At 37.8% G+C, this 24547-nt stretch overlaps 1 protein-coding gene across 13 annotated transcripts in view; it reads left to right on the forward strand.

Moving 5' to 3' along the window:
* Positions 1–6153: 6153 nt before the first annotated feature.
* Positions 6154–24547, forward strand: part of CACNA2D1 (calcium voltage-gated channel auxiliary subunit alpha2delta 1) — a 407082-nt gene continuing 388688 nt past the window's right edge. For 3 of the 13 annotated variants that reach the window (XR_013952784.1, XM_080597556.1, XM_080597564.1), the window contains exon 1: positions 6162–7259. Coding sequence is in view for 11 of the 13 variants with exons in the window: in XM_080597556.1 (XP_080453682.1) it covers positions 7165–7259 (95 nt within the window). In the remaining 2 variants the exon portion in view is untranslated. Of the gene's footprint in view, positions 7260–7284; positions 7958–24547 lie in introns of those variants that run through there. The other 10 variants (XM_080597555.1, XM_080597563.1, XM_080597557.1 and 7 more) reach the window with 8 other exon arrangements.

Genomic DNA, 24547 nt, shown 5'->3' on the forward strand with positions numbered 1-24547 from the left:
ACACAATTTCTTGTCCAAAGATACCCATGCTCATGTGCTCTCAGGCTGTCATTCTCAGCTTTGAGCACAAATCACTTAAGAGTTATTTAACTAAAAGCACAGTATTTACTGTTGTTAATTATTGGATAAGACAAAAGAAACTTTTCTTCCTTGTAGGAGGTCCATTCTGTAACCAAGTGCAGAATATGAACAGTGAAAACTATGATGCGAAAAGCAGGGAATCAGATACAACTTTCCTACTAAGACTTGGCTCTCATTTTTGACTTCCAAAAGCTGCATCTGTTCCTGGACTGCATGAGAGCACATCACTGAGGGCAAGTTTGGTCCACCTGGTTGTCAGAGCTGTGGAGAAATTACTATAAAAACAAACAAACAAACAAACAAACAAATAAATAAATAAATGAAATGAATGGGTTCCAGGTGTTCTCCCAGATTTCTGGAGATTGATTTCAATTGTTTTCTCTGTCACAGGCTCCTTATAAGAATTTTTGCCTAGGACTTAAATCTTCCATAATATTGTGTTACATCGGCTTGAATTTTCTCCTTAACTCAGCATCTTGTAGAAGCACGCAATTGTAAAAACCAATAGTAGTGTTCGGTTAAGTATTTGCAATTGGTAGAAAATAGCCATGTACAAATGTACAGCAAGGTTGTGTTTAATACAATTACTTGCAATTTAGAAAAACATTTAAAATGAAAGCTCATGATTTAACATTTATGAAATGACAGTGTATCCCTATTTCTGCTATTACATTAAACAGATTAGTTACAAATGAAAGACGAGTATACAGTACAAGGACATTTGCTAGGAAAGCCAGTCTAAGTGTTCTGCAGGACATGATGAACAGTTTTCTTTTGCAGGAATATTGCTAGTTATAATCTCAGCAATAACTTCAGAATGGAGCTTTCATAACCACCTGGTTAATTAGGTTACAGAGGTTAACCAGCTATGAGACACTGAGGTGGATTCACAGCATTTGGCTGAAAGTGGCTTGGTATGATTATTCTGATTGCCACCTCAGGGGACAGCTGTCCTACCCTCACTCCAAAGGGACAATGTACCCTTTTTTATTCCTATGAAGTTGCAAGATCCCAGATTTCAGGACAGTAGCATTCTTACATGTAGAAAACCTGCTGGAATAAAGATGACACTCACAGGGCGAAAACTTGGTTGTGAGTAAATTTGGGAGAGACTGGTCTGCTTTTGGAGGTGAAAGAATAAATGCATATATATATATATATTAAACAAACAAATGAGCAAACAAACAAACAAATAACTAAAAAAAAAAAGTATCAGCCTAAAGACAATGGAAAGAACAGAATAAACTAAGTTAAAATAAATGAGGGGCAGGGAGGAAGATAGACAAGGTTGTACAAAAATATTGTGTCACTCAATCACTTCCTTATACAAGGCATATATGTTACTTGTATAAGACTGTTCTTAGAAGTTATATTTCTTTACAAGCTCAGAACATACCATGCTTTAACATTTATAATTGAGGGTTTCCTCCAACAAGACTGGTTTTCTGTGAATAGTGTCACAACATCAGTATGAGATTTACAACGAGCATTTCTACATTACACAGTGAAATACCGTACAGTGATGCTTGAACAAAAAATTCATTTTTCCTTCCAGACTCGAAGGCATTATAACATCAGGATGAACAGGTCAAAATCAAACTGCTATCTCCACATAGTACTGCAGTTCCTCGTGTAGATGTACTAGGATCAATGACAATTGAATGAATTTTATGTTATGCTTCCTCCTTAAACGGATGATGTTTTACATGCCTGGCACATTGCTTTAAGATAGTTTTCTTCAGTATTCAGAAAGAGAATATTTCTGATGGTGGGCTACAAGTTTCAATACTAAGCTATCCCAAACTATCCCTTGTTGCTATTTTAACAGCAATGTCAAGTAAATAAATAAATAAAACAAAAACAAACAAAAAAACATAACAAACAAAAACAAAGAAAACACACACAAAAAAAAAAAATTTCACAATGTGAAAATGCATGTGATCCTGCTCTTGTGACTAGAATGAGGATGAACATATTCTGCAGATCTGAAAATAATCTCACAACAATAACAAGATAGGGAAAGTTTTACTACTAAATTCAACAAACTTACTTAAGCATGATTAAAATCAAGGGTGAGAACAAAATAACATTGAGAACAAAACAGTATTGACTACCTTGCAACTTGATGTAGCTCACAAAGTTTTTCTAATACAAAATGCTATCCAATTCAAGTATAGAAAACAATTCTGCTCACTTGCAATGATCCTGCCTTTCCATCTGGTGCAGATTTACATAGGAGGTTTCTTTCCTGAAATTACAATTTATGATCAGGCAGCCTGCACTGTCTTCTCAGCCCTGCACAACCAAACAATAAGAATTATTCAGCAAGATTGCCCCTTCCTGCCCTGTATAACATGCACACATAAAGACTTGCCAGGAATAAAATGGTATTCTGGCATTTCTGTGGCATTGATTAAGACCCTCTCAACATTTTTAAAGTATTTTAGGAAGCACATCTTGGATGAACTGAGTGAGACCTAGGGTCCCATCTAGCAAAGTACCTGTCCCAACCACAGTTGTGAAGTGCATTTACAACACTGCTCATGGAGAATAACAGCCACTACTGATTGGTTGATCTAAATAAGAAATTAAAACAAATAAATAAATAAATAAATAAATAAATAAAGGACACTTGGTCATTGTGTGCTATCTATTCACAAAAGTGCTATAACCACTATATATGTTAAGTTAAACACCACCTTTTTCCCAAAGTTTCATTACAACACTGATTAGTAAAATGCTGAATCTGGTTCTAACATAAAATCTGTTTCTTAAAAAAATTGTTAACAGACAGAAGGCCTGCTTCTTTTGTCTTATGCTGGATTTATGACAGTGTAAATCATTTATGAAAATGTAAACAATAGATCCAGAAACTGAAATTAAAGACAAAATCTTAATCATAATTTAATTTTTGTTACTGTTATACTGAACTGAAAAGAAGACTGACGCAAAATGAATTTTGTATTTTTGCAATAGGAATTTTTATTTCTGACATATGGACAACCAAGGTCAATTCAAAGATTCCCAGTAATTTCAGTAGGTGCAAAGCAACCTTTTTCTAAGATCCCTGTCATTATATTAATCCCGGTCATCCCTATGTGCCTTCAAAGAAAGGTCTCGGTCAGATATGACAGGTAATAAATTTAAAATGAGATGAAGTAAGAACGAAGAAAGATTTAATTTTGTGGTTTTTCATTCAAGTCCATATTTAAGTTCTTAAAAAAAAAAAAAAAGACTTGTCAGCCATAATAGATCTTTAGGAACCTCAACACAGATGAATTCTGAGAATAATTGCAGTGCAACATTATTGTGAAGTAGAAACCACATGTTTAAATATTGCTTGAAACGTGTCAGCATATGGAAATAGTCTAATCATCAAATTTTAAGAAATTGATCACTTAGGATATTTTAAAGGCTTTTAGAAGTTTCATGATGAAATTATTATTATTTTTTTTCCCCTGGATTATGGAAGTATGAAGAAATACTAAGAACCTTAATTCTGCTAGTATTATGTAATAAGTCAATCACACCTTCCTGTCAAAGCTTGAGGGAATTGATTTGAGCACAATCCATGCACTTATATCCACGCGTTTTTAGGATGAAGTCAACATTTCTAAACATTCTGCATCTTTATTAAATACCTGGCAGATAAATGCATTTTAAGCATTTTAATTATAATGTGGAACAAAAGGGTGAGAAAATAGTAAATAATATATTACTCTTGGAGCACTTCTTTTTTCTTGTACTTCAGCATTGGCTGCCTGATTTTCAGACTCAAATAAAGGCAAAAATTCAAAAGCCAGCTTCAAGCCTCACTTAATTTTGAAGGAAAACTGTCATTTGACTCCAGCTTTTCTCAAAACTGGGCTCCAGTCCAAGCTTGCTTGTAAATCCTGTAAAGCTTGCAGGCTGAACTTGAGTTGTGTATCACAGATCTGTCTTCCCATGAATGCCACAGAGGTAGCCCTTGCTCAGCTACATGTTCCAGCTCTGGCTGCTCCTCATACCTCAGCTAACTCATTTGGAGTTGGTCTGGATATTTCTCCTCCATGTTGCAACTGCACATAGACACCCTTTCTCTTCTTCTTCATCCCTGAGTTTCAGTGAGCTCCCCTGAGGCATTCACTTGCACCTAAGTGGAGTTCATTGCAGGGTTAGCACCTTGCAGGGAGTCTTGTTATACAGTCGCAAATAGCACAGTAGATTTGATGCCTCAAATACTGATATATTAAAAATAGCTCTATTTTCCCTAGCACTGCATCTTTTCCACATTTGATCTATCATTACAATGTATTAGTACTGCTGAAACAGACACAATGCAGACCTTACTGTGCTACTTGGGGTGCCAACCCACCCATGCATTGCACTGTTGCATTGCTAGCCACGTGTTATTGTTAGAATTGTGAGTGAGTTGCAATAATTATTGCTTTAAGTAGCTCTGCAAGTGATGGATGCAGCAACACAAGTGGGCTTATACAAAATTATACCAGTGATGAAAAAAAATATTCCTGTGTAACCCTATGCATTTATGTTTATTATGTTATCGTTCTTTGATATTTGTCTCCTGTATTTTATGTTGAAACAGTATGTCTGAGTGAGAGTGGCTTTCCTATGTGGTCTTGCACAGCCATTTGCACCCTCTCAGCCCTGACCAAGTGTGCACCCTTTTCTGCACGCCCACTTAAGCGGACGGACTACAGAGTACCTCTTTCCCAGCTCAGTGACCATGGCTTGGTGAGCAGTGTATGGGCTGATGGGGGAAGCTCAGCTGCAAATTGAACATGAGCACTTTCTTGTCGAGCACAGATGATGTGGGTGAATGCTGTATCCTTCAGTTAGGGAAGGGGCCATTTGGGGCATTTCCACCCCTTCTTCTGATCGGCTGAGGCTGGAGTGTTAATTCGTCACTGAGTAGACTGTAGGTGTTTGGGGGCCTAACTAAGAGAATAGTGTCTAAGTTGGGGTCCCAACAAAGTTCAGGCATTAACTCATGCTGACCTTGAGAATCCTAGCAAGGAGCAGAAACCATGTTTTCTGGGCAATATTCATATCCAGAACTGAATTGATGTCTTTTATATACTAGCTAATGCTAGCCTTAAGCAATGTGGGGCCCCAAGAGTGAGGAGATGACTCAAATTACACTCATAGAAGTAAATTTGCCATTGTCTTGTATAACCTGAACTACTCCACATTTCAAGCCTCTTTCCCCTGTGCATTTCTCCAGTCATTTACTCCACTCGCCAAAGACTTTCCCCCACCCTGGATCTCCTCTCAATACATCCTATGTGAAGTGGTACCTACCTCTGTGCCACATAAACCACCACATGCCCGTGGCTCTGCAGGTGCCCGCTGCACTTGGGAACAGAGGCTATCAGTGCTTCTACACCCCGCTGGAAAGCAGAGGTGCTCAGCTGGGCAGCTGTGTCTGTGTCTGAAGCGTTGCCATGTATAGTGCAAAGCTGTAAGGCGTGTAAAGACATATAAAGCTGGACTATAGATATCCTTCAGGCTGTTTTGAGTTTGTAGGTGGCAGTACTGTTTTAGAAATTGCTATTTTGGACTTGCATCCAAACCCTAAATCCTACGTACCTACAGGTAGGTGGATAGGTGAAGACAACTGGGAGCTCTTCCCACCAGCTCTAAAGTGCCAGCTCCAATCCAGAAACAAAGTAGATGAGTGACTGTATGGTTTACAGATTGCAACTGAAATATCGTGCTGGCCTGGAGCCTGGGCACTGCGAACACTCAATTCTCCATTCGTGGATGGCAGCTTTAGTACTTCTGCCACTTTTAAACTAAAGATAAGCACTTTTCTGTTTTATAGAGATTGTTGTGAATTAAAACATTCGAGATTTTGCTACCCTGAGATACAATGGATGTGAAAACAACACGAATACCGGGTCTGCTCTTTCATTTCCACCTGTTGAACTAATTACCAAAAGTGCAAAAAGAAAGAAGACTGTAACAAAAATCAAAACGGTCACTGAACTTTCAATTGCTTTACTAAAAGAAATATTTCCCCGGGTTTCTCCATTTACACGGAGTGTGTAGAGTTGCCACAGAGACTGGTGTACCCAAGCACGGGTGAAATAAAGGAGGGCAGAGGAAACCGGTGCTATGAAAACTGTCAGAGGGCTCTGGAGATAAAACTGCTCGGTGAGAGGTGCGCCGGGGGGGGACCCGCTCCCGGGGGTGCTGCGGGGACGCGCCGGGGCCAGGACCCCCCGGAGGCTCCTCGGAGCGCTCCCACTGCCATACGGGGAAAAAAGCGGCTCTTATATACGTACAGACACATATATACATCCCCATATAGACGAGCACACCCCGGCTGGGCGTGCTGCGGGGCTGCGCGCGGCCAATGCTCTAGCCGGAGGAGGGGAGAGGGGATTAAAATAAGGCACGAAGCGGTTTTAAAAATAGCCTGGGGGAGGTGCGGCACGCAGCCCCGGCCCGGCCCGGAGTTCCTCGGCTGCCTTGCAAGGAGCGCGGCCCCCCAAGGCCCGCCGCCCGCCCCCGCTCCCCCGCGGCAGGCAGCGAAGGCAGGAGCCGGGAGGAAGCCGCCCGCCGCCAACTCTTTCCCCGTTTTTCCTCCTCTCCCTTCTCCGGGAGCCCCCACCCCGCCTTCCCCCTCCTCTCCTCCTCCTCCTTCTGCTGCTGCTGCTCTGCGATCGGGGATAAATCAGGGCCGGGCACAGGCGCGCACGCAGGGAGCGAGCGGGGCTCCGTTACAAAAGTAGCCCTGATGGCGGCGGATCAGAGGAAGCTGGAGCTGCTGCTGGAGTAGCGGAGAGTAGAGTATCTCCCTCTCTCGCTCCTCTATTTCTCCTCTTCCCCCTCTCCACCCACAGCTCTCCATCGTTTCTCCTCCTCCTTTCCCACCCGCTTCTTCTGCGCCTCCTGCCAGGGGGCGGGGGGGGGGAAGGGGGGGGGGGGGAGCGGAGGAGGCTTTAAAAAACAACAGCCCCCCCACGCCGCACGCACAATAATTGAATTTATTATTATTACCGTCTCGCCGACTTGGGGAAAAGGAGGAGGAGGAGGTTGGGGAGTGTGTGTGGGGGGGATCGATCTTCGATCAGGAAGATGGCTGCTGGCTGGCTGCTGGTCTTTAGCCTGACACTTTTCCAGTCCCTGGTGATGAACCACTCCTCGGAGGGACCCTTCCCTTCGCCCACCACGTAAGTCCCCGACGGGTGGGCGAGAGGGGCGAGAGGGGCGAGGGGCAGCGGCTGGGGCTCCCCGGGAGCCGGGGGAGAGCGCGGCTGGGGCGAGAGCACAAAAGGCGCTCCCCGGGCAATAAAAGTAAGTGTGGCTGGGGAGCGGCGGAGGGGTGAAACGGGGAGGTTTCGGCTGCCGTGGCATGGGCAAGAGGGGCCGAAAGGAGGGGACGGTGCCCCGGCGAGAGCGGATCCCCCGAGCCCCCCTCCCGGTGCGCATGGCCCCGGCGGCGAGCTGCGCCCGCAGGAAAGTTTCCACTCCCGGGCAGCTCGCCCCTCTCCTCCCGAAAGGGCTTATTTCTGGCAGGAATATCGGAAAAAAAAATAATAATAGCCATCACTTGAGCGATTTCATTCACTTTAGAGGCAGGGAGGGGTTTTCGTGCCGTCCTGAGTCAGGACGGCGGTGCCCGAGGTGTGGGCGCAGGCGAAGCTCGCTCCCAGCGGGATGGGTGCCAGGGCGCACCGCGACTATTTTGACAGCTCCGGGGTTTGTTTTATCTATGTGTTTGTTCGGGTGCTTTCGTGTGTGCGCACGCATGTGCAAAAGGCGAGCTTTTTTAGCGAGCTGAAAGCAAGTAAAGAAGTGTTTTCCTACGCGTCCTCGAGCGTCGGCCTTACAAGGGGTTGCTTGCTAAAAATCACCTTGGAGAGAGCCGGTGGGTACTCGGGGCAGGCGGCTTTGTTTCCGCATGGCTGTGAGATAGAAATCTTTAAGCCACCGCATACACACCAGCGTGAAACAGTTGCCCAGAGCAGTGCAAGGATCACGCAAGGAGGGCGAGCAGTAAAAGAAAGGGCAAAAATTAATCCAATGCATCATATTTGAGATTCGGTACAGACTGAATATATAAATATATACAAACACTATGGACTAATTACCGTGTTTTCTTCCTTTCCCCCTTTCTTTCTCCCCTTATTTATTTATTCATTTTTAAGCACTTAGTCCCTGAATCTGGGTTAAAGCTATCAGTAGGTAACTTTTAAGTGGATGACTCACTTTAATGCATTTTACCTAAGAAAAATAGTGCTGATGATACTCTTCCCTATTGTTTAACACTGGGTGGAATTTATTGCCCTCGTTCATTCTGTGCAGAAGGATGAGTTTACAGCAATTACCAGCAATGCATTTTCACCAATTAGTACTGCTGGTAGGTTGTTATAATTGGATTCAGTTCTGAGTATCGGTTCCATTATGAAAGACTCAAAGAGATGCTCCTCACACTGTTAAATGAAAAAAAAAAGGAATACAAAGATAAGTGTAAAATAACCACTTAATATCTTCTAAGTTGAATGCATATTGCCTCTCATTGAAAGGAAAATTATCTTTAAAAAAAATTCTTGTGTTGCAGTTTTAAAGGCGTACCATGTAAAAGCAAGAGTGACAAAATACAAAGCTTGGGCTTTTTAAATCAGTGCTTTCCTTGTGCTTTAGCTCCTGTGTTTAACTGTTTCTTTTTGAACTGATGAACTATATCAAACACAACTAATCACACTTTATCTTCTACTTAGATTTACTTAATTTTAAGAGAGAGAAATATGGAACCTAGGGAAGTAAAAAGAAGACTGTATTAAAAGGTGGTATAATTTCGAATAGAAGTCTAGATCACTTTTTAGTATAACGTTACGTGATATTTCTTTAAAATTATTTTCACTTCTGTCCATGTTTGCCACTTCCCTTAGAATTTACCTTTACTGCCACTCATGATAACAGAAATTGTTAACAGGGAAACATACTATATAATGGAACTTTAATTATAAGCTATACCTATGAATAAGTAACTCAGAATATGGACAATAGCATTTCCATGTCCTTCACAATCTACTTACTGTTAACTTTCTTTTTTTCTCATTATTATTCCATTGAAATGTTGCAGAAATGATCTGCAGTGCTTGTCCATCCCTCATTGTAACGTTTCTCCTTTGAAATTAAATCCACGTGCAAATAGGGCTTGGCTTGTTTAGGAGACAGCACAACAGGTCGATGGAGGGAGAGCTGCTTTGCAAAATGTAATGATGTAACAGGTGAAAGAGAAAATTTTTGGAATCTCTTTTAAGACTTCTCAGTTAGTGGTGTTTTGTTTCCTGCTACAGATTACAAATGGAGAAGAACAAAGAGATGTGGCAGAAATAGGAATGCTCTTAATTTGAAATATTTTATATTCTAAGAATATTGAAAATAGGAGAAAAAAAAAAAAACAGAAGAGAATGAAGGAAAGAAAATATATTAATAATTGAAGAACTGAAGATTAGCTGACACTGTGTTCTGAGTGACCTGCCTTTTCCCATTATTTTCAGTCTATTTTTCTTTTTATTGAAAAGTTGCTCTGAGGAAACAGCTTTGCCCAGCTGTTGTATGAAAAATGTGCATATTCAAGGCTGTATAGTTTGTGATCTCATCAGCAACTCATTACCGTACAATCACTTTTCCTTCAGTCATCTGTTCCTTCTGCATCAGTAAATATTTTTAACATGTGCTTTTACTGAAACATTCGTAAGTGTTTATCACCAATACAGCAGTGCACAAGTATGACATATTTTTAGCAAAAAATGCTGAAGGTTTAAGCAGTGCCAGTTTGATAGAATCTCAGGCATTTGATTCATCTTACTTCACTGACACGGCAAAAAGGCTTTGATATATTTACCCAGCAATGTACACAGAATTTTGAGTGAAGGTGTGTGCTGTATGAAATGGGAGCCTTAATTCTCACTGAAAATCTGAGCAGGTGGCATAAGCACATTTGTTGCTTCCTGTGTTTGAATACTTCACTGCAAATATTGGCGACTTCCCTTAATTAACATTTTAGGTATAGTGGCAATTATGTCTTGATCTTTAGATGTAAGGCTTATCTACTGATCAATATATATAAGAGGTTTTATTAAAAAGTAAGATTTTCATTGTATTATGTATTAGGGATATATTATATCTTAGCAGAGAATATCAAGCTCTTACTTTTAAGGTAGAAAGTCCAAATACTTTAATTATACGTGCAGTACTGCAGATATTTTGAACTTATATGAAATACTGTTGTATACGGTTCTCCTGTCCATATAGCCATGCTAATGCTAACACCGTACACAATGCACTTCTTTCTTCTTTTCTAACCTTATCTATTTCTTTATCATCCATATTTATGCAGATTTAAGGAAATATGTAAATGTAGTTTTGTACATTGCCTGGTAAAGGTAGCATAGGGCTCTCTTTATTATTGTTCTCTCCTGCATGAAAACAGATAGTCATGAGTTTAAAAAATGGTTTAAAAATGTTGTAATTCTTAAGTAGACTTTTGACATAGTATGTCTTACCAGTGTTGATCTTTCTAATGATAAAGAGCAACTTATGATATAGAGATGTACCTACTGCTTCCAGATAAGTCTGGCTATTCTGATAAAATAAATAAATAAATAAAATTAAATCCAGGTATTTTGATTTTGACAAACCCAGGGCTGAAACCTTTCAATATAAATAGTAGTATTTTTGCAATTATATCATTCTTAATGTCTCTTTTTATTTTATCTTCTCTGATTTTCATCCCCTACTCATTTTTTTCTCTTTCCTGTATCTTCTACACTTCTTCCCTCTCACTCATCTTTTTCCATATGTTTGGATATTTGAGTAGAGAATAAATTATACATTATATTCAAGACAGAACAGCTACTTAGATTAATTGGTGTCAAACATCTAAGGATAAAAATAATATGCAGAGGATGAAATAATATACATACAAACATACATATATGTACGTATGCAGGCATGAAAACCAGAGACAATTTTAGAAAAGAAGTTGTGTATTCCCTTTTCTTATTTGCATGAATCATCCTTACTGTTTCGGTGTCATTAGGACAACTCGGGGAAGTCTGTATGACTCACATGAATTAGAGCTTGCACAACTGGGACGTTCATATTTTTGGTTTGTGCACATGGACCTAACAAGTGTCGGTCTTGGTGAGAATGTTGCTGGGCTTGGTACGTAGCATCTCTTTCTATATAAAATCAGTGACTGAATCAGTGTTCTTTTCATCTGTTTCTCCTGCAATACTTAGGGATTTTGACACCTCTTACATACATACAATCTCATTTTTTAGCATAAAACCTGTGAAAATTTACTGGTGATGTTAATTAGGAAAGGCAGTTGCATTAATAGATTGTACAATATCAGGCTCCCTTGTATTTGAAAACTGTATTTTCCAGTCTATTTAAAAATCTTAATTATTAGAAAAAAAAAATCCTCTGAAGTATATCTTCATATCAGTGAATTGGAAAGAAAGCCAAAAGATGTATCTACTTAGAGCCAGGGAAGTGCAGTATCACCTCTTAGTATTTTCTCAGCAGCACGTCTGAATGCTGAGCATTACACAAGATGCATAAAACCACAGATATTTTTAACAGTATCACTCCAGTCCGTTCTTCTAGTAGAAGCATACTTAAAGATCAGTGCAGAACAGCTTGTTGATTGGTGTTGTTTTATTTTTGTGAGTGTCTGCACATGTGGTGGTGATAAATGCAAATTATTTGGATCCACAAAGCATTTTTTCTGTTTCACATATTTTATGATGTAAATTGTGAATGGGTATTTTTTTATTATTCTTTTTGTTTGTTTGTTTGTTTGTATGCTAGATTCTTTCTGTTTTCCTCCTAGACATTTATGCTGGGGCCTTAAAACAGGCATATTCTATACATTTGCATTTTATTAGGTATGAAAATTCAGCTGAAAACATCAAAATAGACACTGATCATAAGAGATGAAATTTCATTGAAATAAATCAGCATTGTAGAGGTTCTTGCCATCTTTCATTTTGCAGTGATGCTATTTTCAGAACTGTATTGCTCATACCCTGCAAAATGATTTTATCCAAGAATTCAGCTGCTAGAAAGAGAGCTGGAGCTTGGCAGCACATTAGTCTGAAATGTATTCATTGTTAAATAGAAGGCCTGTTGTACAGATCTTAAAAAATATTTATCTAGCAGAGCATTTTAAATTGATGGAAGCATGGTCAAGTTATTATTACTTTAATCTTTTGTAACAAAGAAACAAAATAGTCTGTGGTTGTCCACTGATAACTGTGATCTGACATGCTTATGCTTTTATTCTTTATTCTTCCCTTCTTTGAGAATCCTTTACCCAAGGTAGTATTATCTTCCAAACCGATGTTTGACTTAAACCTCTGTTAGATAGGGGTTGCAGTTTAGGAGCATTTTAGTAGTTTAAGAGAAAAACGGCTCATTCTCTTTGTTGTTGAACGTAGTAGAAGCAGAATTGGGCCCCAGACTGTTTTGTACCTTTTTCGCAGCAATACAAGAGCTTTTGATCCCTGTATGCTTGGGATACATGTTGTGCCTAGAGTGTTTATAAAGATGGTAGTGGCAAATGTTAGTATTATGGACTACAGAAAATGTTGTTTTCTAGTGCTTTGTTAAAACATGTGCCTTAGCAGAAGGAAAGATTTACCAGAACATAACACTGGAATAAAATTGTTGGACCATAACTATAATTTGGTGAAGGTGGATGTCATACTTTTGTAAATGCTGAATCAGGCTTCTTGTTAGAAAGAAAGAAAACTCAGTGTTCTCAGCATTCAGGTAGAACATATCTAGCATCTTGAAAATGCACAGGACTTTTTTTTTTTTTTTAAATCAACTACAAAATAGTAACTGTATTTCTCTCCCAACCCCTAAGCTTTGCTGTTGTCACTCTTACCCTGCTCCTGCATGAGATTTTCCCTTCCATCTCCAGCTGTTGAAAGATAGGTATTAATGAATACTGAAATGATTCACATTTGAGGTTGCAGCTCTGATTTATTTTTCTTGTTGCATCTATTAAATAGCCTGATCCTGTTCACTTTTCTCAAAGTATATTGATTAATGCTGTGTTTTTAGGACCAGACCAAGAGCTGCATTTCGCAGCAGTCATGCCATTGCTTGCTATAGCAAACTGGTCATTGCCATTATATAGTGGCATGATTCTTCTTTCACTCTGGATTTACAGTAATAAAAGAGAACTGAAGCCAATATTGTTTGAAGGATATGACTTTTATACCAAGCAGTACGGCATAATACAACAAGTAGTGATTCAGGAATGGCTCACACGTAAGGTGTAAATATGCAACACTGGTAGTGAAAAGAGTACCACTCAGCTCAGTTTATTGCTCAGTGTTGCTTATGTGCTGGATATTCTCATTTAGGGCCAGGCTATCCTGCTAAAATTAAAAAGTGACATTGATAGTCTTAGACAAAAATCATTGTAAGAATGAAGATTATCAGAATATGCCTCAGCACTTTTTAATAGCTAAAAATTAACGATGCATGCCTGCAGCCGTGCAGCTCAGGAGGGATTTGTCTCATCCACCTCCAGTGCTTCCCAAACTATTTATTGACCTACTCTTCTTTTCAGCAAACTCAACTGTTCAGACCCTCGTTCCTCCCAGCCTTAGTAAGTTTTCAGCCTGGAATGTAAAATACGCTTGCGCTTTCACCAGCACCCTGTGAGAAGAGGGCGGCTCACTGTTGGGTTATGTTACACCAGGGGTGTTAGGGAAAAGACTGCCTTCGTTCTCATCTGTCCCTCCCCACGATACCTTTCTCTGTGTACCAACAGTAAATAGATGACAAAGACAGGAAGCTGAATCTTTCCTCCTTGTATAATTTCTGCTATTTATTTACAAAGATTCTAACAAGTTTATGAAAGAGATTGACATTATTTTGCATCAACAAATCAGCAAGCTTTTGCAGTTAATTACAGTAATTCAAAATCAGACTTTTTTTTTTTTTTTTATCTGAGGCAGGCCTGAAATACCCATAGAATATGAATGTGGAGTTATAATATTGCTGACTATTAAAAAAAATGTTTTATTGGATTTTTCAGCCTCTTTTTAAATTACATTCTCAATCCTCATTTGAGTGTTTGTCTGACAAAGAGCTATAGTCTGACTTTGTAACAGATATTCTACATAGTGATTTAAGCATTTTTTGAAATTTCCTCTGTTTCTGTAGAGCCATGAATATGGAACCAGGCATTCAGCAAAAACTTTTTTTTTTTTTAATGATATGTCTTATAGATCATCCGAGGTAATAATCTTGCATAGCAATCATTTTCTTTAGCATAGAGGTATATATTTGATCAGGGATCTTTCTTTCAGCCCTCTTCCATATTGAATTGTGAAGCAGATAATAACATGAATGTGTTGCTGAGTCCAGAATTTATTTTTTTGTAGTGATCAAATGATAAATTTTGTTATATTTAAAGGAGAAAAGCAGAACTCAGTTCATCCAAAGAATTTTGTACCTCAGGTGTTTCTGTCTCCTGTGCCTTTGTGCAGATCACCACTAGGCTGGTCTAAAGGCTTAAAAACGTTCCCCAGCCATATAGTCTCTCCCTCTCTTATCTCTGCTGGGATTTTTAAATTATTTTGCAAAGCATGGACTAAATCTTCTTTCAAGTAGGCATATAAATAAAGTTATAAAAGTTCTCTGGGTAGGGTTGCAGGACTAAGGCCTAAATGAAGGCATGCCATTTATCTCAGTGTCACTTTTGATATCATGACACATTTTTCTTTCTGCGCTAAGGCAGCCATAAACAAACTAGTGAAGGGAAGTTTTCTTCGTTCTTGGAATGAGGAAAAAAAAAGCTACACCTGGCTTGTACTGACTCTTGATAATGACACCTCTTCCATAGGAGAAAAGTGAGTCATAGGGTATGTTTTGCTGAAGATGGTGAAGTGAAACAGTTTGCACTCTCAGCTGGAAGAATCATATTTTTGATATTGCAAGAAGGAGTAGAGTCATAAAGTGAAGATGACCAGAAGTATGAATTACAGTATTTCAGAGGTCTGACTGTGCTTTTAGGCACAACCAGATCTACAAATATGGCACAAGTGGCAGGCTCCAAGGTATCAACCTTGTTTGGATGTTTCTTTCTTATTCAAAATTCTCTAACAGCCATGATATGGCAGTTTGCAGAAACACGTAACTATTTATATCAGCTCAGTTAAGGCTTTTACTATTTTTAACCTGGTCTTATGGGTAACAATTTACTCTTGCACATATAGATCCAATATCCCATTAAACTTTTCGGATTGTTGGGGAGTAAGTTCAACATTCCATTAAAACACAGGTTTTGATTTATGGTATTCTGCTGTGGACTAGTGGAAAAATGGTTTATTTTGTAAATGGTTGAATGTACCCTCACAGTAATCATTTCCCCCAGTGTGTATTTGAATAGTCCATTTAGCTGATATGTTGTTTGGATCCTAAATGCAGCTTTAACTTCAAAGAAAATGCTCTTAAGTTGGTGAGTGCTCTGCCCTATGAGATATGTTGGTACAGTGTTCTGTGAGTTTAGCCAAGGTATGCACTAACTTCCTGTGCAGATGTCAATGTAGATATTGCTTTTTGCAGAATATGGTTTATTTCTTTTCATATATTGAATTAGAATAAAATATAATACATAGTATATTTTTTTCAACAATTGCTTAGAATACTCCTTCAGATGTTATTGAATGTTCATATTTGGTGTTAGCCTTATATGTAGTTTCATTGCTTTTTACGTATGGATGCAACAAGTTCATCAGATTTTTTTCAAAGACAGCTTAAAGAGAATACATACAATAATGCCTGGCAAAAGAAGGTGGAAATCGAGTGTATTGAGCAAAAAGTTTTGTTGCACCATGATCTTCTGTGGGAAATTCTCCTTTAGGATGCATGCAGCAGTTTGTGTATTCTGTAATGCAGCAAGTATTACTTGAGCTGAGCCCTTTGTCATAACTAAATTCAGTGGTGCCTATTGTATATATGCATATTGTATGTATTTGTTATATATATATAAATATAATAGAAATAAAGTTATAGAGGAGGTAATAGGCTTTTTAATTTACTTTTTCTGTGATGTACATCCTGAATTGTATGTATCCTGGCTGAGGATATTATTATTATAGTCCTCTCTCCATTATTTCCATTACTATCTGCCTCTCATTATCTGCCTTGCGTTTTGGACCTTAGTTTCTTCCATGCTGATTTCTCTCATCAGTAAAATAAGAGGCTGAGGCATCTTACCATTTAGTCAGGCAAGGGTTTATTGTCAAGATTAATTTGTTAGCTAATGCCTCCAAAGCCCTCTGTAGTTGAAAAGTGTTAAGTTGTTAAGGCTTGTTTATTAAGGATGTTATTTTTTTTTTGCTTTATTCCCACCTTGCCTCAGATACTTGCATGACCATATCTTTCCTGTGTGGAACTTGAAATCTGGAGAGTTAGAAGAAGTTAATCCCCACAATCTCTACTTCTTGGATGCACACAGATTGTAAAACATAAGCTTACCAGCATTTTTAGAAACTACCAAGAGTCAGCAAAAATCTGCAGACAGTATCGTGAAAAAAAGCCAGCACATCTGAGTCATGCCAATGCTGTGTGTTAGCTGCACTCCTGTGCCACATTGCACAGCATTGTTCTTGATGTTGAAATCATTTGGAGCTATAGGTTATCTGAAATGTGGACTGTGAATATTTCATATTTTCTAGTTAAAATAGAAGGAATAGGTGATTACAATAACAGCCAAAATAACTTGTGTCACTTGAGTTCATTAACCTGATCCCACTTCTTTTCAAGCACTGTTTGCTGCTGTTTTTGTTCCTTCTGTTCCCATTTCTGAAATGGGAATGGTACCCCATTGCCATCCTGCTTGAACAAGCGTGTTGCGTATCATAAGTTGTCCTGCTTCTGTGAGAAGGATGGTCACAGAAGTATATAAGTAGTGCTGTTTAGGGGGTCTGGCATCAACTTATTTCCATTTATGGACTAGTAGCACGCCTAAGATAGTCATTAATGATGGCTAATTACCTGATAATGACGGAGGCTGCTCAGATTTCAAGTAGGAGTAACATAGTTTTCATAGCAATTGTTTTGATTGGCCTAGTAACAGTTACAACAGAAGTAATAGTTATAACAGAAGTGCAGTCCTTACTATTTTATTTTATTTTTTTTTTATTTTTTTATTTCAAAAGCTACCTTTCCTACCTTGACTACCTTTCCTACCTTCTGGATTAGACTTTCATCTTTTCTGAAGATATTTTAGATTTTGCAGGTAGATATATAAGCTAATAGAGAGGATTGCTAATACAAGCCGGAACATGTCTTGAGGAGATTTCACTATACAATAAACATGGGGAAAAGCTTTGAGGTAACTGAAAGCAAGATCTGGTCCTTGTAGTCACTTCCGACTGATTAGAAATACACAAAGGATTAATTGGTTTGTTGCATGACTAAGAGTATGTCTCAGGATATACTCTAAATGTCTTTGGAAATGGTTAGGTACCCAATTTCGTCTTTCCTTGCGCCAGTGTAATTTCAGCAAAATGTGTATCAGTCCTGTATCATTTAAATCCTAGGTGCAGGGATGAACCCACATAAAATAGTTTCTGATTAAACACATACAGGTTTCATGCCCACAGAATGAGTCATCACTGTCAAGGCCTGATTGTAAAAATTATATAAAATAAAATGTAATACATGATCATATTAGGCTATACAGAGGGGAATAGTAAGATATCGCAAAGAAACCATGCGTGATATCAGATGTGGTCATTTGTCTTCCTTTTAAATGATAAGCTCTGACAGCACTTCATTGTCTGTGCCCCACTGAGCAAGTGTCCATATAAAAAAGAACTTAGTGTGCCAGAAGGCACTGAAAAATGTTCTCAGAGATTAGGAACAAACACAATTTTATATACATATGGAATTGTAAGGAGGAAATACTTTCTTCTTAAAAATACTGCAGCATCTAGTAATGTGCAGGATACCTGTAAGTAGCTTTCACAGATTTTTTTTTTTTTTCTTAAGGAATCGGTTCTAGAAATTGGAACTACAATTTAAAATGGTAGGAATGAGAGAAGTAATTTATTTTAACCCCTCACAACTGAATAATTTGTTCACCTTCAGGTATGAAATCTTGATTTTCAGGTAATTAGCTTTAAAATCAGTAAGAAACCTAAAGAAACCTCCCTCCCTGCCCCCCCCCCCCCCCTTTTTTTTTTCTTTTTCTCAGTGAAGCTTGGTTTAATCTGAAAAGTGATGCTGTCTCTTTACAGGACCATGAGACCCCAATTCTGATGTGTTATCTTCTTTCTTATTAACAGTACTCGGTATCTTTACTCCTCTGCTATGTAAGTGTTACTAATCTAGATGCACTCTCCTAGTCTGCAAAACTGAGATTAAAAGCACCCGTCACTTTCTTGCTTAGATGGTGAGAGACATAGTTAACAAATGGTCATAAATAATATCATAGTAGATGTATAGAATAATACTTAGACTGCAGATATTTTGCTGCTAGTGATTTTGCTTTGCATAACTCCGTTTATTCATAGAACAAGATAATTCTATGGCCTGCAAGGTAGTTTTGCATGAAAATGCTCAGTTATTCTTATAGATTTCCATGCTTCAACAAAGACATTATGTATTGAATTATGATGCTTTCAGCTTGGCAAGCACAGGTTAAACATCAGTGATTAAATATTTGGTTCTACGTATCTAATTACCTGGGGCTCTACTTCTTTCTAGTGAATAGATTCTACTCCACAATTGTCCCATTATTCTCCATGGGATGAATCTGTTTATAGATAGAAATGCTAATCATTTTTTCTTTCTTCTTTTTTTTTTTTTAAATCTATTTTAAAAGTAAGTTATTTGATTGTAAAGCTAAACACTTGATAATTAGGAAATGTACGATATTGAAATTGGCCTTAATTTGTCTTCCTTCTACATCTTCATTGTGATCCACTCTTCAGTTACAGAATCAACCATTATTTTTTCAACTGGAAACTCATTTTATTGAGCATATGAAATAGACTCACAATGACAGAAATATGCTTACATATTAAAATGGAGATGTATACTTATTTTTCTTATTATACCCGACTTCACAGCTTTTATGATTTTGACTTAATAAGAGGTGCTTTTTTTTTTTTTTTTTTCCTGTACCTAATTATTCAAAATGTAACTCCTACATAAGACAAACGAGACAGGTGGATTTCAGTGATAATTTTGGTAAAGCTGCAAAGGATATACCTTGTCTCTGGCAACAAAAAGCTAGTAATAGCTTCCACTGCATGGAGAGCTTGCAGAAGCATCTACCTCAGAACGGGAAGTCAGGTATTAAACAAAAGCTATGTTTTGAACCCAAAAGCTAGGGTAAAGATACCCTAAGCAAAGAGATGTTTTTGAGATATATTTAGATGTTTTGTGTTGCTAGAACATTGTTTCATTGCAGGAAGAGAACTATCTGGCTAATCCTGTGTTTTTTATGTTGTGTGACTTCAGTAATGGGTTAGTCCTGTCACTAGGCAGGAATTATGTCATAGCTGGGATTTTTCCTGCAAATTAACAGGAAATGTTACCAGTATACCACTAAAATGCCCTTAGCATTTTTGGTTACCTAATGGCACAGGAAACTCATGCTTCTTGTGTGAGTGTTTAGCTCTACATTTGATCTTTGGATTATTTTGGGAGCAACCATGGCCAAATTCAAGAGATTTCACAAGTACCTGAATTTTTATATTTCTGGTGTTCCAGATCCAGCTGGTCATACATTAATACTTAATGGCATATGTGTGGGTAGAATTTAGTCAAGGATTTCTTAATGGCCAAATAGGCAACCTGCAAACTGGAGATGTGCAAACTCATTCATTCAAAGATTGATTAAAATAAAGTTGTTCGTATTTCCTACAGGGAAACATCCCTACAGTATCCACAAAGTAATAAAACAAGTTTGTTTCCTTTTAAACTTGCCACATCAGGAGTGGGGTTTAGTACAAAATCTTTACATAAATATATGATAGACAAATATAAACTGTAGGAGGCACACAGTTTAATTGTTGTTGTGGAATGGAGTTTCTAATTCAAGAGTAATTTAGATAGATTCCAGTCTGTGATTTGTTATTGTGTGATTTGACATGGACACACACCATCCATGTGACATTTCTTTCACCTGAGAAAATTGGATAATGAACTAATGAAGGATTTCTTGCCTGATAATACTGTCTGTTTTCAGAATGGAGCAATTATGGAGTCTTTTTAGCACTCGATGTCTTATCTAAACAAAATCAATGCAAAAATAAGTGCAATTTAAGTGAAGTATTGTTATTTTACATTGTTTGTGTAGTTCTCTGAGAGTCTGAAATGAAGCTGAAATGATGCAGTAAAAAAATTCTCTGGAGCTTTAAATTCAGTCTGTTTAATGACCACACGACCTTTTTCTCGCTTAAGTCATTCACATCTATTTGTGTTTATACAAATTTAATGTCTTATCATTACTACACTTACTTTTTCTAGAATAATACCTTATTCTATGTATCTTGATACTGGACTTGATTGGGATTCATGTAGCTTGAAAGTTGTAAATTGGGAATTGTTGCATTAAAGCTTCTCAAATCTATACGTACAAAGAATAAAACAGGAATTTCAGGGTCTGTTTTTTTTCTGGTCTTATCCAGTTTTCTCTTCCATATGTGAGTTCTTCAAAAGGGCAGAGAATTGTTTGGACAATGCATTCAAAATGTAATATGCTGTGTAAATGCTGATTTTTGGTATTACATGTCAGAGTAGAAGAAAGATTTGAATACCAAGTGCTATTAGAAATACAAAAAGATGCATGCCTATTCAGGCTTTCACCTGCTTTGCAGATTTCAACCTACAAATTCAGATAAGGAAAATTCAGATTAAATACACAAAATGTATTGACAGTACAAGTAGGTGGGTTATGGATTCATCCTGTAAGTGTTTGTGGTACTTTTAAATCACTGAACTTCTAACTGTGCATTGAAGAGAAATCTGAAGAAAAGTCAGTACTGAAGAGAAAAATCAAAAAGCTCACTCCTGCATTATATGGGAACTAGACAGTACATTTTTGATTGCTTTATTGGTTTTTTTTTTGTTTGTGTTTTTTTGTTTGTTTGTTTGTCCTGCAGCTGTTATTTTATTTAAAAATATATTTAAGTACGTTTACAAGGTATAAGTATGGAATTGTGTCAAAAATGGTTCTCAATAAAACATTTCTATTGTAGACAATTTCATTTTTTACATCAAGTACTTCTAGTTCATCTGAAGGAATTATTGCTAATGATTCTGATACAACAGATTTTCTTACTTTATTTTCAAAGATTTATTTCAGTAGATCTGTGGATAATTGTAAATGCTTCCATATATATAACATCTTAATTGCCAACCTACCCCAAAGAAGTACCATGATCATGTCTTAGGTCCACTTTTGTTTTAGGACACACCTTTTAAGGAAATAATTTTTGGTCTTTTTTGTTATCATGCTATGGTAAAACAAACAAACAAACAAACAAAAAATACAACCTGCATAGAAACAGTCTGTCATCCCAGATTATTTGTGTTTGTAAAGAATTGAAACAAAACAAAACAAAAAAAAAAGCTCTCTCACACACACAAAAATTAGGTATAGAAGGGAATCTATTGCAACTTTTACTTTTTCTCTCACCTACATTTCTGAATATAATTTATACTATAGCTGAATTTATCAAACATTATTTAATTTAACATGTTAAATTATGCAGTATCTCAGACCAGGAGATGAGTTTGCTTATATCCTCAAACAGCAACAATGCATGCACCATATACATGTTTCCCTGCTCTTATTAGCATAGTACTTAGAAGCTCCAGTCAAGGAACAATACCCATATTATTATGAATTCTGTATGACAGAAGCTTATGAGACAGAGATCCTTATACAGAAAGTTTGGCATGGAAACAGGATGCCTAGGAATGATAAAGCAATATAGTTCATGTCTCCTGAGGGTTTTCTCTGCTTACTGATAATACCTGTTGGGGAACAAATAATGGCAGGGGTAATATTATGAATACTAATTTGTGTGCCATATCACTTCCTATAATTTTTTCTCCTATGTGTTCATTGCTGTTGTCAACATAAGAGGGACATACTTGTAATGCAGGCAGGTATTACATAGCTATATAGTTTAATATCCAACAGAAGGGTATAACCTCTACTATAGATGACACCATTAGTAATAGTAAGGACAGAACAGTAGCTAAGCCAGTACTTAGCACAAGGCTTTTAGTGTTTTCTAAATAAATGTGTTCACCCTTTGGGACTTCACAATACTTGGCAAATTTTTCTTAATGTTCTAGTCTTGCAAATGATTTCTACTTGTGAACAGGCCAGTTGTGCTACAGATAGTCAAAAATTTATTTGTAGGGCTGTACACTGCTAGTTTATTATATAGGAGCTTGGTGCATTAATTTATCACACTACATCTAGTGTAGTCCCTTTTAGTTTTCAGACCATGGTTGTCTGAAGAGGCTAAAATTTCTTCTCAGCTTCAGTAAATTTTTAGCACTTGTTCAGACCAACATCCTTTGTATGAGTATGTTGGGATGGGAGTAGTTTGTGATATATTTTAACTGTGTTTGCTTTGCCATATTTCTATGTGGTAGCATTATTATTGGTACTATAAAGAAGTACAACATTTTCCCTTTACTATGTATGGTAATAACTGGAAGGATATTCTGTAACTGCAGAATTACGATGTATTAAATATTAATCTACACGACATCCAAAGTAAAAAGCACTATACATTTCAAAAACATACTAAACCATGCTTCAAATGTAGATTTGTAAAGTCTTTTCAGAAACTCCTAATAGCTGTGTGACCTCAGGCATATCACACCATTTGCTGGTGACCTTTTGCTGTGGCTTCTGACCTGCACTAAGCACATCATTCACACCCTGCCCAAAGCCAGCCCCAGAGACTTGCTCAGGAACTGATTTCCAGCAGGTATTGAACCATTTTCTCATCCATCTGTTAAACCATGGGATGACTACATGGGATGTTGATTGCAAAATTCACGTTGCCTTCAGTAAAGCTAGATGCTTGCCCCATACATTTAAAAGTTATTTCTGTGACATTAAGGCACATGGAACTACTATTTGCATGTGTCCCTCGTATATAGGTTCACTCTGTGTGCCTTCAGCTCTTCATTGAGCTGAATGTAAGTTCACTACCCTCTGCATGTTTTATATCTTTTACCTTTGCCTCTGTATAATTAAAGTGAATAACTACATAAACACCATTTATGTCCACTTAGCAGATGAGCTACATATAACTACTCACTAGTGGTTAAAATTAATTGTAAGGTAAATAATGAGGGTTACTTTTGAGCAGATTCTGAGGTATTTGTTCAGTTGCCACCTATACCGTGCATAGAAAATGAAATATCCACCGTTAGGGGTGTTCAACATCTTTCATGAGGACTAAGCACTTTCTCTCAACCATGCGTGCACATCATGAATTTTTAACAAGTAAATATGCTGTTCATCTGCTATTGATGGCAAGAAAGGCTTTGTTGTTGTTGTTTACTTTCTGAGAAAATAATAGTTGGTGAAACTTAAGTTTGGTCAGTAATAGATATAGCTTCTTGAACACTAGAGAATGCTTACAGGCCATTTGGTTTCCTGTTCTGAAAAAGAATGCTGGGAAACTGGTGTTGAATAAGATATTGGTTAAAAAGTTACCAGGGTTATTGTGATATGAGTCAGGGAAGGTGGAAGAAATTTCAGGTTTCTTTGTTTAGGAATTGACACATAGCACTTAGAAAGGGGTGTGTGTGTAAATTTAAATAGCATCATTCTTCCCACTTCCCTAGCAGTATTTTTTTCTTTGTTCTTAATCTGTATATAACCAAATATTTCTGCTTACTGGGAGATCAAAAAATGTAAAGGAGTAGGCAACTCAGGTGGGAGGGAGGTAGTGTCCATATCTTGGAAGAAAGCTGCTATTCCTGGAAGTTTTTTTCTTTTGAAATTATTCTTTTATTTTGTTTAAAACTAGGAAAAGGATCTGACACCTTTACAATAGGATTGTTTTGTTAATCGATTTTGTAGTTCTATTTAAAGAAAAACAACGTGATTTTCCTTTTATTACATTTGTACACAGACCTATGAAATATTAGCATAAGAAGAAGTGCTGACATTGACATCCTGGGAGTAGCCTGGGCTTAGACAGGGATCAATCAAAGCTGGAGTGCCCCTGGCCAGTGGCTCAGCACGGGCTTGGGTATTTGCTGGATTTCAGTTTGGAACAAAAAAGCTGCCACAAAGGCCTCGTGCCTTCAGCTGGACAGCAGCAGGGAGATGGATCCACCTGAGGAGCCCAGGTTTGACCCATTTGGATGCCATCCAGCTTTGAGCATTGTTGTGGCTTCCCGTGGGAAGCTGGGATCGCTG

The sequence above is a fragment of the Anser brachyrhynchus genome, assembly GCF_964034855.1.
Source record: "Anser brachyrhynchus genome assembly, chromosome: 1".
In the NCBI taxonomy this organism is placed as follows: domain Eukaryota; kingdom Metazoa; phylum Chordata; class Aves; order Anseriformes; family Anatidae; genus Anser; species Anser brachyrhynchus.